Here is a 17,163-nt window from a genome sequence, read left to right as displayed (position 1 = left end):
TCCAGGACCGGCTCACCTCCGGTCCCCACGCTGTCACCCGGGAGCGCGTGGTCAGTGTTGACACTCTCAAACGCACGTGCGGGCTTCAGCCAATCAGCGCTCCGGAAATCAGCACAGCACTCTCCGATTGGCTCGGGTGCTACCAGTGCTCCAATAGTCGCTCGCTTGAGCCGGCACCCGCATGGCCCGTTCCCTGACCCCACCCAGAATCAGTCCGGCCACGGGATTGGCTATGACCGACCCGGAAGCAGTGGGAGAGATGTCACCGGTGCCCAGAGTACTGCCGACAGTTGGAGCCGGAGCACCGGCGGAGGCGGGCGGTTGGCTGGACCCTGTGCGGTCTGTGAAAGGAGCGAGAGCCATGCGCACCCCTCCCAGGGCCTGAGCAGGACCCAGCCCTCCCCGGGCCAGCATGCCGCTCTACCCCGCACACATGAGCCGGGCGGCCCTCCTGAAGCGGGCGGCCGCCCTAGCCCTGGCAGCCTACGCCGTCCGCCGCCTCTACCCGCTGCTGCGCCGCCCCGCCAAGCCCCCGCCGCCCCAGGCCAACGGCGAGCTAGCTCCTCGAAGGCCCCGGCGCGACGGCACCGGCGTCAACGCGCTCTTCCTCCGCCGCCTCCTGCGGCTGCTGCGCCTGCTCTTCCCCAGCCTGTGCTGCAAGGAGACGGCGCTGCTGGCGCTGCACTCGGCCGCCCTGGTCTCCCGCACCTTCCTCTCCGTCTACGTGGCCCGGCTGGACGGCCGCATCGCCCGCACCATCGTCAACAAGAAGCCGGCCAGCTTCGTCTGGCAGCTGGCCCAGTGGCTGCTCATCGCTCTGCCCGCCACCTTCGTCAACAGCGCCATCCGCTACCTGGAGGGCCAGCTGAGCCTGGCCTTCCGCAGCCGGCTGGTGGCGCACGCCTACCGCCTCTACTTCCAGGACCAGACCTACTACCGCGTCAGCAACATGGACGGCCGCCTGCGCACCCCCGACCAGTCCCTGACCGAGGACCTGGTGGCCTTCGCCAACTCCGTGGCGCACCTCTACTCCAACCTGACCAAGCCGGTGCTGGACGTGGTGGTCACCACCAGCACCCTGATCAGCACCGCCCGTTCCCGCGGCGCCAACACCGCCTGGCCCGTCGGCATCGCCGGCCTGGTGGTCTTCCTGACGGCCAACGTGCTGCGGGCCTGCTCGCCGCGCTTCGGCAAGCTGGTGGCCGAGGAGGCGCGGCGCAAGGGCGAGCTGCGCTTCATGCACTCCAGGGTGGTGGCCAACTCGGAGGAGATCGCCTTCTACGGGGGGCACCAGGTAAGAGGCTCCGGCGGGGCCTGGCTTCTGTCCTGATTGCTGCTCGATAAATAGCTCTGTCCACTCTGGTGAGGCCAGTCCCTGCACCCAGAGGCGAGTGAGTGCGGGGTAAGTTCATGGGACAGGTGTGGAAACTCGGTCTACTTGTGCTTTACCCCTACACCCTGCCCATTACCGGGCATCACGCCTGAGCTCCTGCTCTCCGACCCCAGAAGCGCACACACTGTTTTCTAGGGAACCCCTCTGTACAGTGAATCAGGCGCGCAACACCCATTGGACTCACAGGGCTTCAGCCCCCCCCCCCCCCCCCCGTCGTGTGTGGCAGCCCGGGCTGAGACACCTTCCCGGGCAAAAAAGCAGCCGCACCCGAGCACTTCACAGGTCTTTAAAAGACCATTTGCATGTTAATGAGGCCTTGCTGTTGTTTCACCCCCTCTAAGAGCCCCTGCAGCTCCACTCTGCCTATTGCTTAAAGTTCAGCCCCCCGAAATTTTTGCTCAGCCCCCCCCCGAAATTTTTGCTCAGCCCCCCCCCCCGAAATTTGGCTCTAGTTGCGCCTCTGCAGTGAATATCATTGAAAGCTCATACAGCGGCCGGGCGCTGCCAGGGCGCTTCTGGTTTTATGGTCAGAAAGACACCCCCCCCCCCCCCCCCCCCCCCCCCACGACCCCTCCTTGCTGTCATGTTGTCACTGTATGTCTTTCTGTCGCAAGGTCTTCATATACAGTGAGTGCGTTCTGTGGTCTGGGAAACATCCGTCTTGCTGTAGGTGCCTGTTTCACCCGTTTTTAAAGGGCCCGTTTGTTGGTGCCAGTGTATAGCATTATGGCAAACAGACACTCTTCATGCTGTCAGTGAATACAACTGTGCCCAGTGAGGCCCATCTGTTGCTGTCCGTGTATATGACTCTCTGATCCGTGAGGCTCCTCTCTTGTTGTCCGTGTATATGACTCTGATCCGTGAGGCTCCTCTCTTGCTGTCCGTGTATATGACTCTCTGATCCGTGAGGCTCCTCTCTTGCTGTCCGTGTATATGACTTTCTGATCCGTGAGGCTCCTCTCTTGCTGTCCGTGTATATGACTCTCTGATCCGTGAGGCTCCTCTCTTGCTGTCCGTGTATATGACTCTCTGATCCGTGAGGCTCCTCTCTTGTTGTCCGTGTATATGACTCTGATCCGTGAGGCTCCTCTCTTGCTGTTCGTGTATATTACTATGATCAATGAGGCTCCTCTCTTGAGGCCATGATATATGGTTCTAGGATCAGTGAGGCTCCTCTCTTGCTGTTGGTGTATATGACTCCATGATCAGAGAGGCTCCTCTCTTGGGATCTGTGAGACCCCTCTAATGCTGTCCGTGTTTATGACTCTGACCCACGAGGCTTAACTCTTGCTGTCACTGTATATGACTCTATGATCAGTGAGACCCCCTCTCTTGCTGTCAATGTATATGACTCTGTGATCTGTGAAGCTCCTCTCTTGCTGTCAGTGTATATGACTACTATCAGTGAGGCCCCTCTCTTTGGGTCAGTGTATGATTCTATGAACAGTGATGCTCCTTTCTTGCTATCAGTGTATACAACTCTATGATCGGAGAAGCCCCTCTCTTTGGATCAGTGAGGCTCCTCTCTTGCTGTCAGTGTTTATGACTCTATGATCCTTGGGGCTCCTCTCTTGCTGTGATCAGCAAGACCCCTCTCTTGTGATCAGCGAGGCCCCCCTCTTGCTGTCTGTGTATATGATTGTGGGATCAGTGAGTTGTTCCCGAGGGTCAGTACTTCCTTTTTTTTGTCAAAGTTGAGTTGGAGGTAGTTGTCTGTCATCCAGTTGGCTACGCTGGTAATGGCGTTGGTGAAGTTTGTTTTGGTGTTGGCGGGGTCATTGGTGAAAGAGGATTAGTTGAGTGTCGTCCGCTTAAGAGATTATGTTCAGGCCGTGTGATCTGATGACATTTATGGTCACAGAAAGTACTTCTTGCTGTTTGTTTCTTCAGTCAGAGGCCACTTTCTTGCTGTGAGTGTGTTTGTCTCTATGGTTCACGAGGCTTGTGTCAGCGAGGGACCCTCTTGTTGTCTTTGGGTAGTAAAAATACACGTTTTACCAGAGTAAGAATGACGTTCACTGCACGTGTCGCACGGTTTATATCCTTTCTGGAAAGTTACAGTTCTTCGTAGCACCCCATATTGTTTTCTCTCTTCCCATCAACTGTTCTCCAGTGCTCTGAAGTTGGCCACCTCTCATTTACTCCTTTGTTTACTTGTGGAGCCAGGTACGTCAGGTTCCAAACCTGTACTGATGACACTCATCGCTATTTTCAGCATAGAGGAAACCCTGTCACTAATAAAGAATTCAGCAGCGTCCTCCCTTTAATTGGCACATGTATGCATTGTTATTCACTGCGCCTAAGCACAGTGGAACCAGTGCCAGACTTTTTTATTGGCTCAGACCCAACAGTTTCGAAACTCTCCACTTTGCCCCTGGCTCACATTTGCATCAGCTCAGCAGTTCAGTAACCAGCATTAGCAAAGCCGCTGGGTCTTGTCTATATGGCTTTGTCAATATATTTTATCCGTGTTGTATAGCAGTGCTATGATGCGGACAGCGCTGGCCACATCATAGCCCTTTTTTAGGTCTTGCCTGACTCAGCGCATGCGCTGGACTGGCGAGACTTTTAGTAAGGGCTTTAAAAAAATGCTACCATGGCCAGCCTACAGCTTGAGTGCATGGGCGCGCGCTTACAAGCAGAGGCGCCATATGGCTTTCCTCGTCATGCTCATTAGCGCATCGCTCGCCGCGCTTATTCGCGATCACTTTCGCAGCCGAAATGCTTATTTTGGTGCTTTAGTATGAAAATAGTTGTTTCAAAACAAGAAAGTATCCATTTAACTGAGCAGATTAAATAATGGACTCCGCTGTTTAGCTGCTGTTGGGAATGACTTGTCAAGTGTTCCATTTCTTGTTCTGAAGGCAGGTTTCAGTGAAGCTGTGTTGTGCTGTTTTGAGACGCACATTTGTTTTTTTACGTAAGTGGTTTTCACCTGCTTTCTGCAAGGCTTATGTAATATATTGATCACTGAGCAGACACTCTAATTTCCTGGCGGGAATGTTGGTTAAACGAAAGGCAGCAACGAAGCTGACCAACATGTTTGTATACATTATCATATAGATAATTAGATGATAAGAAATAACTCAAAGCCTTTTTGATGAAATTAGTATTTGATGGGACTGGTTGAACTTCTGCTAATTGTGAAAAATATTTAATAGGAGTGACATCGCCATGAAAGAACACACGCACATAATCTATTTGATTGTGATTAATATATATTCGCGATACGGATTTCTTGCATTACTCCTTTTTAGGTCGAGCCTAGAACAGCGCATGCTCTGTTGCTCGAATTTTTGTAAGGGGATTTTCAAAGTGCTGCAGCCGCTGGCCTAAAGCCTGCGTGCATGTGCCCGTGAACGCGCGCAGCCGCCATATGTCTCCGTCACGGGTTCTGTACTTCATGAAGGCGCTTTTGCTATAATCGGGCGACGGCGATTTACTTTTAGTGTTAAAAATAAAGTGCTGGTGCCGCGATTATAGCAAAAGTAAAGAAATAGAAACAAGCATCTATTTCTTTACAAAGAACAAGCATTGGCATAGCCAGTAGGTATCGCTTTTGGGACCTTATAAGTATTTATTTATGCAGCACAATTTCTTTGGTGCAACAACAACTGTTGCATGGCTAAACACTTAAGAGGTCCCAAAGGCGAGACCTATTGTCTATGCCAATGCTTGTTAGATAAGGTGGTGACAAAGTTTATACGCAGGTCATAAACAGGAAGTTCAAAATTGACAGATTCTGTTTTGGGGATGTGGTGGGAGGGTTGTTTAGGGGCGGGGCTAGTGACGTAAAGAGCGGACAATGTATGATTTGACATTGTACAGAAGGGCACGTTTAGTTTGTACGGCTAAGAGCCTAGGGTAATGTTTGTGGTTAGGAGCAGCTGCTTCATTAAAGCGACCGTTTCCCAAAACGCAAGTTGACAAGTGAAACTGTGGCTGTGCTCTTTCACTCAAGGACACAGTCAGCTTCTACCAGAGTTTTTCCAGCGCTCTGCCACCTTGTTCGATTCCATGTGAGTGTCCTTCTCACCGACGTGTGCAACCACTGCACAAATAAAAGCTTCTCCTGATATGTGAAGCCTATCTTCGACCTAGAAAATCGCTAATTTGTGTTCTAGGTTAAGGGATTGATGTTGTCTGGCAAAGTACCAAAATAAGGATATTGCCCATTTAAAAAACGGGCACGATTTGGCTGCTCGTTTTTCACACAAGTGAGTGTTCATGAGTATATTTCTGGAGGTTCATTTATCCGTTTTTAGAAACTGAACATATCTCTAAAAATAACTGCATTGAAATGAAAAGGGCAGGCACATTTAAAGGGTGGGATGCTTTACCCTAGACAAGAACCCTATGAAGATTGCTGGAAAGTCCTCAAAAGAGAAAAGGCCTACATACCACGTCACAAAAGGAAGAACATAATTTGCTACAATGAGAGACACATGGCAAGTCACACTCAGTCGAACAGAGGCTGTCCAGCAGGCACGAAGTGGGCTCCATTCAAATTGTTAAAGCCACAGAATATTTTTGAAAGAGCCGTTTCCACCCGGCTGGCTATAAAGCAAATAGGGAACATAGAATGTCTGAAAACAAGCCATATTGGGTCAGCGTCCAAGAAGGATCAATCTTCATGTGCTGCCTTGTACTCCAGGTTAGAAAGGTTCATACAAGGATGATAAGTTTGAAGGATATTGTGCTGCATAACTAAATACTTATAAGGTCCCAAAAGCGAGACAGTCATTCAAGCATAAAGGAAATTTAAGTAGAATTTGCTGCATTCATCGTAATAAGCCAAGTGAGTGCTTAACACTTGCCACAATTTGGTCATGTCCTAGATGTGAGCTGAAACCAAACCTAAACTTCTATACCATTTCATATAATAGACCCTGTCCCGTGAAAATAATATTAAGGGTATCCTTCAACATGCCTGCTTCAGTTTGGTATCATTCAAACCCAGGAACCTCCTTTGTATCATGTGTGGTACTTCTTAGGTCTCTGGACCATCCGGTCGGCAGACCGGAAGTCCGGAGATTTAATGTCTTTGAGAAGAGGGGCTTGCACCCGCCCCTCTTCTCTCCTGTTCTCCATTGGCTGGCCTCTTAAATGCTGGCCAGCCACTGGAGAAGAGGTCAGTCACTCCGATTATGCCCCGTCCTTTTCGGATCGGGGGGCGTGTTTTTTGCGAGAAGTCTCAGGGAGGAGACAACAGCAAAACACGCCCCCGAATCCGAAAAGGACGCTCCCTTTCTCCGAGGCATTTTTGCTGTGCCTCGGAGAAAGGCGGTGGTGTCTTTCGGTGCCCTCCATTAAATTCGATCATTTATGTAGCAAAGAAAATAAAAGTAATTGTCGCTTGCAGATTTTAACTCTCAATGTCTTCAGTCTCTCACATCAACATTTGTGCACGCTCTCTTGGCTCGCGGGTCATCGTTACACAATTCAAGCTGTTTTACCGAGCGCCAGGCACGTTTTACGAAAACCACCCCCTCCCTCACGAACATTTATTTGATAGAACTCTGGTTTCTCTGCCACAATGAACCGTGCTTGGACTATGGTCTCCGCTCTGGCAAACAGTACTTCGACCTCCTTAACTTCCTTTTATGTTGTGGTGCTACAACTCGGCGTCTTGCCTCATTTCCAGTTCTAGTTTTGCGTCGAAATGAATTTTGATGGCAAAATGTGGCATGGAACATTCACCACTCCAACTCGACAGATTAAGAAATATATCCCAAAATATATATAACAGTCGGTAGACGCATGCCTCTACAGTGTTCTTTTATATTTTGAAACCAGAATTGGTCAAGTTCGTATCCTTTCAAAGTTCCCTTTTCAAACAATCATTATCAACGCCAAGTCTGTCCCTGGCACGGTAGTGCGATTTTTGTTTAGTATTAATAAAATTTGACACTTCGGACAGCAGTTTCAGCAGAGAGGACAAAGATGGAATGGGCATGGAATCCAAATAGTAATCATGCATATTAGTCTGGGCCACTGGCATTTTGCGATGCTGCGGTGGTGTCTTCCGGTGCCCTGGGCTTGTTTTACACTATCCCGCTTTGTGCTCCTGCGGAGATCCCACATAGGCAAATAACCAAAGATTACGGCCGTGTCAAGCCGTCCTATGTCGACAATCACAGCCATGGCTCGTCTGCCATTTTGCGACGAACCGCGTACTTCCACCACAGCCTCCGAGTGCAATGGCCAATCCGTCCGGGTTATTACATGACTCGGGACCAGCACGTCCCCGCACTGTCCTCTAGTGCACTTCAGTGCGGATCCGACAAGCTCCGCAGTCCGGGTCCGGAATCGGCAGGCCCAGCCGATAGCTTTACATTCGGCCGTTCGAGGCTGTAGAGTCAGCGTTGAATGCCTGCACCTCGAGGTGACTCGGGTAATTTGCTCTCCAGGTCCCGCAGCAACTTCGGTCCTCTGGGGTTGCTGCTGGTACTTCGCTTGTTGTTTCAGGCCGCAAGCACTCGCAAGTTTGTATCCTTTCAAAGTTCCCTTTTCAAACAATCATTATCAACGCCAAGTCTGGCCCTGGCACGGTAGTGCGATTTTTGTTTAGTATTAATAAAATGTGACACTTTAGACAGCAGTTTCAGCAGAGAGGACAAAGAAGGAATGGGCATGGAATCCAAATACAGAAACTGAAACTTCTCTATCAAGGGGAAACATCACTGCCAAAGTTCAGAGCTTGTGAAAAAGCGACCAGCGAAATCACTTGCTAGTTAATGTTCGGGGGGGGGGGGGGGGATAAGCGAAAATTTCGGGGGGGCGCTGAATCTTTAAACAGTAGGCAGAGTGGCGCTGATTTCGGGGTTGGGGGGGGCTGAATCTAGGCAGAGTGGAGCTGCGGGGGTTCTTAGAAGGGGTGAAGCAACAGCGAGGCCTCATTAACATGCAAATGGTCTTTTTAAAGACCTGTGAACTGCTCAGACGCGGCTTTGTATCTGCCAGGGAAGCGGTCTCATCCCGGGCTGCCACATACGACGGGGGGCGGGGGGGGCTGAAGCCCTTTGAGTTCAATGGGTGTTGCGCGCCTGATCACAGGTAAATGCGGGAGAGAACGGGGTTGTTGAGCAGGGCCGGGCTGGCTTGCCCGGGCATCGGGCGTTTCCTGTAGCAAAAGTGCTTCACAGTTAACCTCCCCCATGACCCTCCAGCTGGTCCGACATAATTGCCAGGCCTACTTTGGGGTTCCAGTTCGGCCCTGTTGTTGAGTATCCTACCCAGGGCTTTAAGTGGGATACAAACAAATGGGTGGGGGTGGGGGGCGGTGTTGCGCGGGGTCTATACGACTTGTATTTTGCTGTCTCTTTTGTCATTGCATCCAGGCATAATGATACAACAAGTAACATGATACCTACAACAAGTTAGGACTATTGGCTTTGTCAATCGTTGTTAGTTGCATAAGATAAATTAGCAGTAACTGTGGCTTGTATATAATATTGAAAAAGCATCCACTTGAAGCCCTAGTGACACCACGACAATGTTACTGCTCATGAGTTTCAAAAAGAGACAACAATATAATCATGCAGTGGCTGAACTCGACAGATTAAGAAATATATCCCAAATTATATATAACAGTCGGTAGACGCATGCCTCTACAGTGTTCTCTTATATTTTGAAACCAGAATTGGTCAAGTTCGTATCCTTTCAAAGTTCCCTTTTCAAACAATCATTATCAACGCCAAGTCTGGCCCTGGCACGGTAGTGCGATTTTTGTTTAGTATTAATAAAATTTGACACTTCAGACAGCAGTTTCAGCAGAGAGGACAAAGATGGAATGGGCATGGAATCCACATACTAATCATGCATATTAGTCTGGGCCACTGGCATTTTGCGATGCTGCAGCGTTTTCCTCATAATTATGGATTTGCCAAACTTCCCAAATAATGCTCGCATAATAAATCTCGCTTTTGAGAGTGATTAAGCTATTGACATTGTAAATAACAATGCCGTTTCTTTAAATGTTTTAAAAACAAACAAAAATAATGTCACGAGCAATGCCAATAGCTCTAACTTTAACAATGCCGAGACCGTTGCATTGTAAATGCTTGTTGTTAAAGGGTTGCAAAAGAACACAGCTAACATTTCATTGCATAGATTGCTACAAATGATGCTGAAAGGCTGGTGACAGATTGCGAAATACAACTTTTTGGTCTGGAGATTATGAACCGCACTCTGCAGCAAGCATATGAATCCAGTCCGTTATCTTGAAAGCATATACAAAGTTATGAAAGGCAGTTACGTTGATATATTACATTTTAGTGGTGTTATAAATGTGTGGGAACAGCGGGAAAGGTGCTGGCAGCTGGTACAGGGGCGGGATTCGGTGCTGATAGGAAGGCAAAGGAGCAGAAAATTGATGAATGACAGGAGGCAGTTGCTGTATGGAGCTCAGGGCGTTTTGCAAAGTGTTGGGCTTGGAGGGTTCATTCGCAGCGCCTGTTGTCTGTAGTAGGGCACTGTCGTTAAATCATTGAGTGTTTGAAAGGGTGCATCTAGGGAAGCCTGGAAGCTGCAGCTAACAGTGGCTGCCTTCAGTCTCTTTGCCTTTTCTTGCACGCTTAAAAGGCAACACACTACCAAACTGCAAATGTTAAGGTGATTTTCATATTGAACAGATTCCATGACATCCGGAAAACCCCACTCAACAGCAAACTAGATGATATTGCTGGAAAAGTGAAAGAAAGGGAATCGCTCCCAGAGCCAAGGCAGCGGATGCAACTACTACCAAACCACAGCAAAACTAGTGCAATTGTCCTACAACTGAAGTGTTCGTTTGGTCTCAATAGTGCTCTTTCCGAGCAATAAAGTTGTCTGTTGAGTGAATTGAAACGGCATCCTTTGGAAGTAATGGTTTAAAATGCCCAAAGCTGCAGCGCTGTGCAAATGTGAACTAACGCCCTATTGTGGTGGAGGCCTTGTCATTTTCAATACATCCAAATATTAGGCTTATGACAGTCACCCACCCATACCACCAGAGGCCAGTCTCCTAGCTAACTTCAGACTTACCGGTACTATGCTTGCTGGCCTGCGGTGAGGATAAGCAACCAAGCTGCTGTTGTCTCTTTCCACCAAAACTCCCATCGTCCCGGGACACTGAGCTGATCCATCCGAGTCACTGAGATCTGCGCACAGAAGCTGTCACACCGGTACGAATGAAAGGAACCCAAGCAATAGAAAATAAGTGCTGACCTGAACTCAGTTTGTCTTTTGTTTCCTTCTATATACCTTATGCGCATGTGCTGTGCATTAAAGAAGTGAGGACACTCGCTTCTCCCACTTCAGCTGTATTTTTTACACACACCAGGTTTCACTCTAGTAACTGAAAGCAGGTGCCAGCAATGTAACACAAGCTCAAACTCATGAATATAGCCCCAAATGAAAACTCGGAGCTTATTAAAAAAAAAAAAAAAAGCTCAGCACAGATACAAGGATTCTCTTCGCAGACAGCCGGCACAATTGAGATGACTGTTAGACTTTAAGGGAAGTCTTAACCCGAAAGGTTTTCTGTGCGGGGAACAAACGTAAAGCTTGGAAAATAAATAACGCTCAGTGGCGCTAGCAAGGGAAGGGCAGGGTACAAGAGAGGGGCAGGGTACAAGAGGAGCTGGGTACGGGCTGTAAAGATTAAAAAGACAAACCCCGGGGCTTCAACAGCAACAGGGAGCAGCGGGTGGACCAACAGACGAGTTGGGTGGGATGGGGGCTTTGAATATTTAAATAAGACAAAACCTAGAGCATTGACTGCAACAGACCTGCACAATGGAGATAAAAACAAGAAAAACGAAGCCATACTAAACCTGCTAATCTCCAAAATGGATTTATTTATTTGGAAGTGGTTTCGTTTGGCACACCACAGAGTGTGAGGCGTATGCTTTTGATCGCTTTTTATAACTATCCCACTATTATTCTCCGAAGTGGCACCCACGTGCCCCATACTCAGTAATCAATGTGAGTATTACATTTAAAATAGTTTGCTTCATTAAAGCACGATTGCTTTGTGAGCTAGCCAGAAACATCTGTTGCCTGGGTAAGGGCGCCGCCGAAGTCACAAGACACTGATTTGTTATAACAAGCATTACCAAAGCCAGTAACTCTCGTCCATGAGACCAATTGGCAAAACTGATAGAGCTTATCAAATTAAATGTTAAGTGGAACGGTTTGCAGAGACTGGTAGGACATGAAAGCCGGACTGAAAAGAGGCCGGGGAGGTTGTGAAACAGAAAACACGGGAGTGGCAAGCAAAAACACACAGGAGACACACGATAGTGGATCCTTGTGGGGGAGAAAAGCACACAACACAGACAATAGATGGAAAACAGATACTTTCATGGAGTGCTTCACAAAAATAAACTTTTTTTTTAATCCATTTACCTAACCAGCAACAGCCAAGAAGAGTAACAAAATCACTTTGCCTTATTGCCAGTGACAAACTAATTTATTCAAGCCTCTTCTACACATTGACATCTTGCAGCATTTTAAGTCAGTTCTAGCTTTAATATGCTTCAGAGCAAGCTTAGCCATAAAGCTTTGCGAGTCTTAGGTAATGTGTGTGCTGTTTTATTGCCACAACACATAAAACGAAAGTTAACGCGCCACACACTGGTGTAAAGAGGCATGTCGAAGAAAGGGAGAGAAATAGGAACATCTGCTAGAAAAACAAGAAGCTTATGAAGACCTTATATTATGGATGAGGGAGTGGGTGGGATGCACAGAACAGATGCCCTCTGAAAACAGTGTCCGACATTTGATCTCGCTCTTTAAATTCTCAGAAAATGTGGCGAGAGAAGGACAAGATTTACTGGCCTGTTTATGAAAACAGAGCAGAGCACCAAGGGAGTGAAAACCGGACTAATCGTGTGCATTTCTTTTCAACAAAGAAAAAAGTAGTTCCTGAAACAGATGCAAAAATGGTGGCCAGTGGATAGATATAGTACTTGGTCCCTGCTCTCTGGGAGGGCTAAAAATAGCAAGAGTCATGACAAATGCATGCCATGGACAAATGGGAAGAAAGAATAGGAGAGCGAAGATGGAGCCAGCAAATTGTAATCCTGTGGGCTGGCTGAAGCCCACAAAGTATTTATAGAACATGTTTCGAAGAGACCGCACAAGCTCTGTCTAGCTGGGACCTAAAAATTAGTGTTTGTTCAATTTATGGGTGGGTAGTGGCAGGAAAACAAGTGAAGTTCCAAAGAGTGGTTCCTTCTTTAGTATAGCAATTGTGGGCAGCTAACCCGTCCTTTGACGTGATTGCTAGAGCTATTATAAAAGACTGAAACATAGCGGTTTCTATATGTGAGTTTTTGTAAAGTGCTGCCTGGAACTTATAGCTGCCTCGCAGAGGAAGAGGGTTACAGGTTTGAAGAGTGGATGACTAGTAGGAAGGTCCAGTGATGTCAAAATCCAGGCTCACCATGGAATAGGGCACGGTGCTATGTGCCATACAAGTAGTGCATCTAGTAAGGTAGAACCTGGATCTGCTGATGAAGCTTTGATGAAGACGTGGTAAAGTGGCCGCCTGAGACCTGGGTGTGGGACAGCTCGGCAGACAGTGACGCTGGGAATACCATGGGACGAGCTCTGATCTTAGTTCATACTTCACCCATTGAGAGAGCGCACTGCCAGCTCCATTTATACATAGTTTTGTGTATTCAGTTTATCATATGTGCGTATGCTTGTGGATGGAATAGCAGTGGGCTGTACAGTACATGACTTTGGTTTACTCGAGGAGAGCGTGCAGTGTCGGGGTGAGGGTTGGGCCTGATGGGGACCATGGCCTCCATAGAGGGTGCTGACAGACCATGAGCTGGTGGCTTTGAAGCATAGTTTGAACAGGGCAGTTTTCAGTTGCTACTGGAATGTAAGTAGGATAGACTTGGATGGTGTGAGAAATCTGTATCGGATTACCTCTAGTCCAGATGCGTCCTTAAAGCCTCATCAGAGCCTTCTTTTCAAAATGCCTTCCTTTTTGTTTTGGAGAATAAAGTCTACAAAACAATTGGACCCCAAGGGACTCTGATAGAAATCTGTTATTCTTGAATTGACATGAGCTGTTGCTGGTAAGACTTTGTAGCCTGGCCCAGGTGCAAGGTGTTTTAACAGAACCGGTCATTGACTGAGTTCAGTTGTGATTTAAAGTAAGGTGATAATAGAATATCCTCTGATTCTGGAACGAGCACTAAATCCAGTGGACAATTCATTGATGGAATTAACACAACCATTGGGATGGTATCCTGCTAGGAATTGTACCAGTGGATTGACTACCAAATTCGCACTTTCTCCAGAAATCGGTTGTGTTTTCTAATATCACCCATATCTACATCATGTCGTGGATCTTGGAGACTTCACTGCACGTGTTTCCAGGATTTGTAACTGGCCCCCCTTCCTCTGTCACTGCATTAATAACTGGACCCACTCCCACTGTCATTGCATGTGTATCTGGGATATGTACGTTTCTGTACTTCAGCTGCCCTTGCCCAGGATAGGCAACAAACTCCTTCCGCTGTCCCCTCACGTGTATCGGGAACTGCTTTTCTCTTGATGTCGGTGTAGGTTTTCTAACGTCCGAGGGAATCTCTCGTCTTGCTGGCAGTGTTTGTTTCTGTGGCCAGTGAATAGCACACCTTGCGGTCTGTGTCCTACCTTTTATAGTGCTTTAAAGGCACTGCCTTGCTGTCAGCATGCACTTCTCGATGCTGTGATGCAGAGCATAGAAATGCATGCACCAACAGCATGTCTTAGTTACTGATAATTGACACCACTACTAGGCTTGACTGTGGGTTTTAATGGGAGTTTGCTACTGTGCTGACATAAAATAAAAATCGAAATCCTAGTGATGATACTGCATGTAGTGAAGACTATGTTAATACTCCAGGACAGCACCTGGAGAAGAGTCCAAAGCTACTACAACTCACGGTTGAAACTTTGCTCTGCTGCAGAAACTTTAAAAGAGGCTAATATGTATGTTATTCGAGCTTTACCTGTTTAGCTCATTGTAGGACATTTGTTTTTTTAAACGATATCGGATTCAAAATGTATTTCCTTTATCAGCCCTGCTGCTCAGTTCTCTGATATTACATCGGCCTCGCTGAAGTCTGTCTCTCTAGTTTCGCTCAAATGTTGTAAGTATCTTTGACTCCTCATTACCCCGTAGTTACTTCCATTCATTTAAATACACTTTTTTTGCTGTCTTGTTGCAAAATTATTAGTAGATCCAGAGATTGGCGTCTTGCTGCCAAATCTTGTCACCCTGCCAAAGAGCCTCAGGTATGTAACCTTTTAAAAAGATTCTTCGAGTCTCTGCATTCTGGGATTCGTGCCGGAGGGTGCGTGTTGGAACACGTGTGTCTCTCAGTTGAAGGTCAGCAGTCTGCTTTCATCTGCTCGCAGCAGTGTCCGATGCTTGCTTTTGAACGAGGAGTTACCGGTTACTTTAAAGTCCTTCTGGACAAAGGACAGGTTCGCTGGACAGAAGAATCTCTGGGGTCCTCGAGTGTTTTCCTGGTCTCCTGGGATGTTTACTACTCATGTTAATCGTTAATCAACACTTATTTGGTCCTTGAGCTCCCTTTCTATGCATTTCCGGAGTGTTGTCTTTTTCAAAGTAGGGCTGGGCGGAATTTGCGGAATGCCTCTTCGCGGAATTTTGAAAAAAAATTGTGGAAATCGAGCGCACAACCTGAGGGACCGTGTGCCCGGGACTGGTGTCCCTCGTGCTTGGGCAGGCTCCCCGATCTCCCCGGCCTGTCTGCTTTGAGAAGCAGGGATCGGCCCCGGGCCTCCTGATTTTTGGTCAGGGCCTGGGATCCCACGTCCTGTGGCCTGCCAAGTGTCCATCTGCCCGGGACAAGAGACCCTGGTGCAGAGCCCCGGAGCCCTGCAAGGGCAGGCGGGAGCCTTACCGCTATGGCTCAGTGTGGGCAGCTGGGAGTCCTTTCGGTCCCGGCCATCTGGTCGCACCTTTCCCTCGGCCATCTGGTCGCGCGCAATGCTTTCTAATGGGGCGACCAGATGGCCGGGCCAGCCTGGAAGTCCCGATGAGGGCTCATTTGACTCCCGGATCCCAGTCAGGGCTCCAGGAGGTCGGGCGCATCCGCGCCTAGGATCCCCTCCGTCACTCGGAGCGCGCGGGTTACAAGAAAGGTGGGTAGCCTTCCTCTGGATTAGTAGGGGCAGGGTATGCCGGGACACCCCTCCTGGGGATGGCGGTTCTCAGGCGGGGACCAGATGGGCCAAGCCTGGATGACACTTCCCCGGGGCGTCCGGTGCTCCCTCCTCCAGCCCGCGGCGAGGCAAAGTGCCCAGGACGGGCTCCATGGGTCGTCCGGGCCCCGGGAGCTCCGCCGGGCCTCCCATGCCTGAGGCCCAGCATGGGGGTCTACAAGCCCCCCCCCCCCCCCGAGGCCCGGAGCCCTGCAGCCCCGGAGCCCTGCAGCCCCGGAGCCCTGGAGTCCCGCAGCCCCCGGAGTCCCGCGTGGGCAGGCGGGAACCCTAGCGCGAAGGCTCGGGGTTGGACAGATGGGAGTCCTTTCAGTCCCGGCCATCTGGTTGCACCTCTCCCCTCGGCCATCTGGTCGCGCGCAATGCTTTCCTATGGGGCGACCAGATGGCCGGGCTCGCCTGAAAGTCTCGATGAGGGTCCATTTGCCTCCCGGATCCCAGCGAGGGCTCCAGGAGGTCTGGTACATTCGCGCCTTGGGTCCCCTCTGTCACCTCGTGCGCACGGATTACAAGAAAGGGGGATAATTTTCCTCCGGATTACTAGGGAGAGGGTGAGTCAGACCTCCGAGTGGTTTGGTGATTCTGAATCGGGGGAAGGCAGACCCGGGGCCCGCCCGCCGGGGCCCCCAGGGGCCCGGGTACGCTCCTGCCTCTCAGCCTCTTCCCGATGGTCCTTTTTTCGCCGGGTTTGCTGGGTCAGACCTCAGTGAGGTCCGGCGATAGCGAGACGGGGAAGGCGGACCCGGGGCCCGCCTGCCGGGGCCCTCAGGGGCCCGGGTACGCTCCTGCCTCTCAGCCCCTTCCCGATGGTCCTTTCTCTCTGAGTTTTCTGGGGCAGACCCCTGTGAGGTCCGTGGATCCTGAGACAGGGGAGGCCAGCACCCGGGCCCGCCCGAAGCGGGGCCCCCAGGGGCCCGGGTACGCACACCTGCCTTTCAGCCCCCTTCCCCATGGCCCTTTTTCTCCGAGTTTGCTGGGTCAGAGCTCCGTGAGGTCCGGCGATCCCGAGACGGGGGAAGGCAGACCCGGGGCCCACCCGCCGGGGCCCCCAGGGGCCCGGGTACGCTCCTGCCTCTCAGCCCCTTCCTGATGGTCCTATCTTCGCCAGGTTTGCTGGGTCAGACCTCCAGGAGGTCCGGCGATCCCGAGACGGGGGAAGGCAGACCCGGGGCCCGCCTGCTGGGGCCCCCAGGGGCCCGGGTACGCTCCTGCCTCTCAGCCCCTTCCCGCTGGTCCTTTTTTCGCCGGGTTTGCTGGGTCAGACCTCCGTGAGGTCCGGCGACAGCGAAACGGGGAAGGCAGACCCGGGGCCCGCCCGCCGGGGCCCCCAGGGGCCCGGGTACGCTCCTGCCTCTCAGCCCCTTCCTGATGGTCCCTTCTCTCAGAGTTTTCTGGGGCAGACCCCCGTGAGGTCCGTGGATCCCGAGACAGGGGAAGGCAGCACTCGGGCCTGCCCGAAGCGGGGCCCCCAGGGGCCCAGGTACGCACACCTGCTTCTCAGCCCCCTTCCCGATGGTCCTTTTTCTCTGAGTTTG

The 17,163-nt window shown here is 50.2% G+C and overlaps 1 protein-coding gene across 1 annotated transcript in view; it reads left to right on the top strand.

Annotated features, from left to right (window-relative positions):
• Positions 1 to 272: 272 nt before the first annotated feature.
• The window catches only part of ABCD1 (ATP binding cassette subfamily D member 1), a 220,729-nt gene continuing 203,838 nt past the window's right edge, over positions 273 to 17,163 (top strand). Inside the window, exon 1 of the mRNA XM_085629793.1 lies at positions 273 to 1,294. Within this exon, the coding sequence (XP_085485919.1) occupies positions 413 to 1,294 (882 nt within the window). The 5' untranslated portion in view covers positions 273 to 412. The remainder of the gene's footprint in view (positions 1,295 to 17,163) is intronic.

Source organism: Triturus cristatus, chromosome 10 (assembly GCF_964204655.1).
Source record: "Triturus cristatus chromosome 10, aTriCri1.1, whole genome shotgun sequence".
In the NCBI taxonomy this organism is placed as follows: Eukaryota; Metazoa; Chordata; class Amphibia; order Caudata; family Salamandridae; genus Triturus; species Triturus cristatus.
Note: the sequence above shows the minus strand (reverse complement) of the source record. Positions and strands in the feature narration are given on the sequence as shown.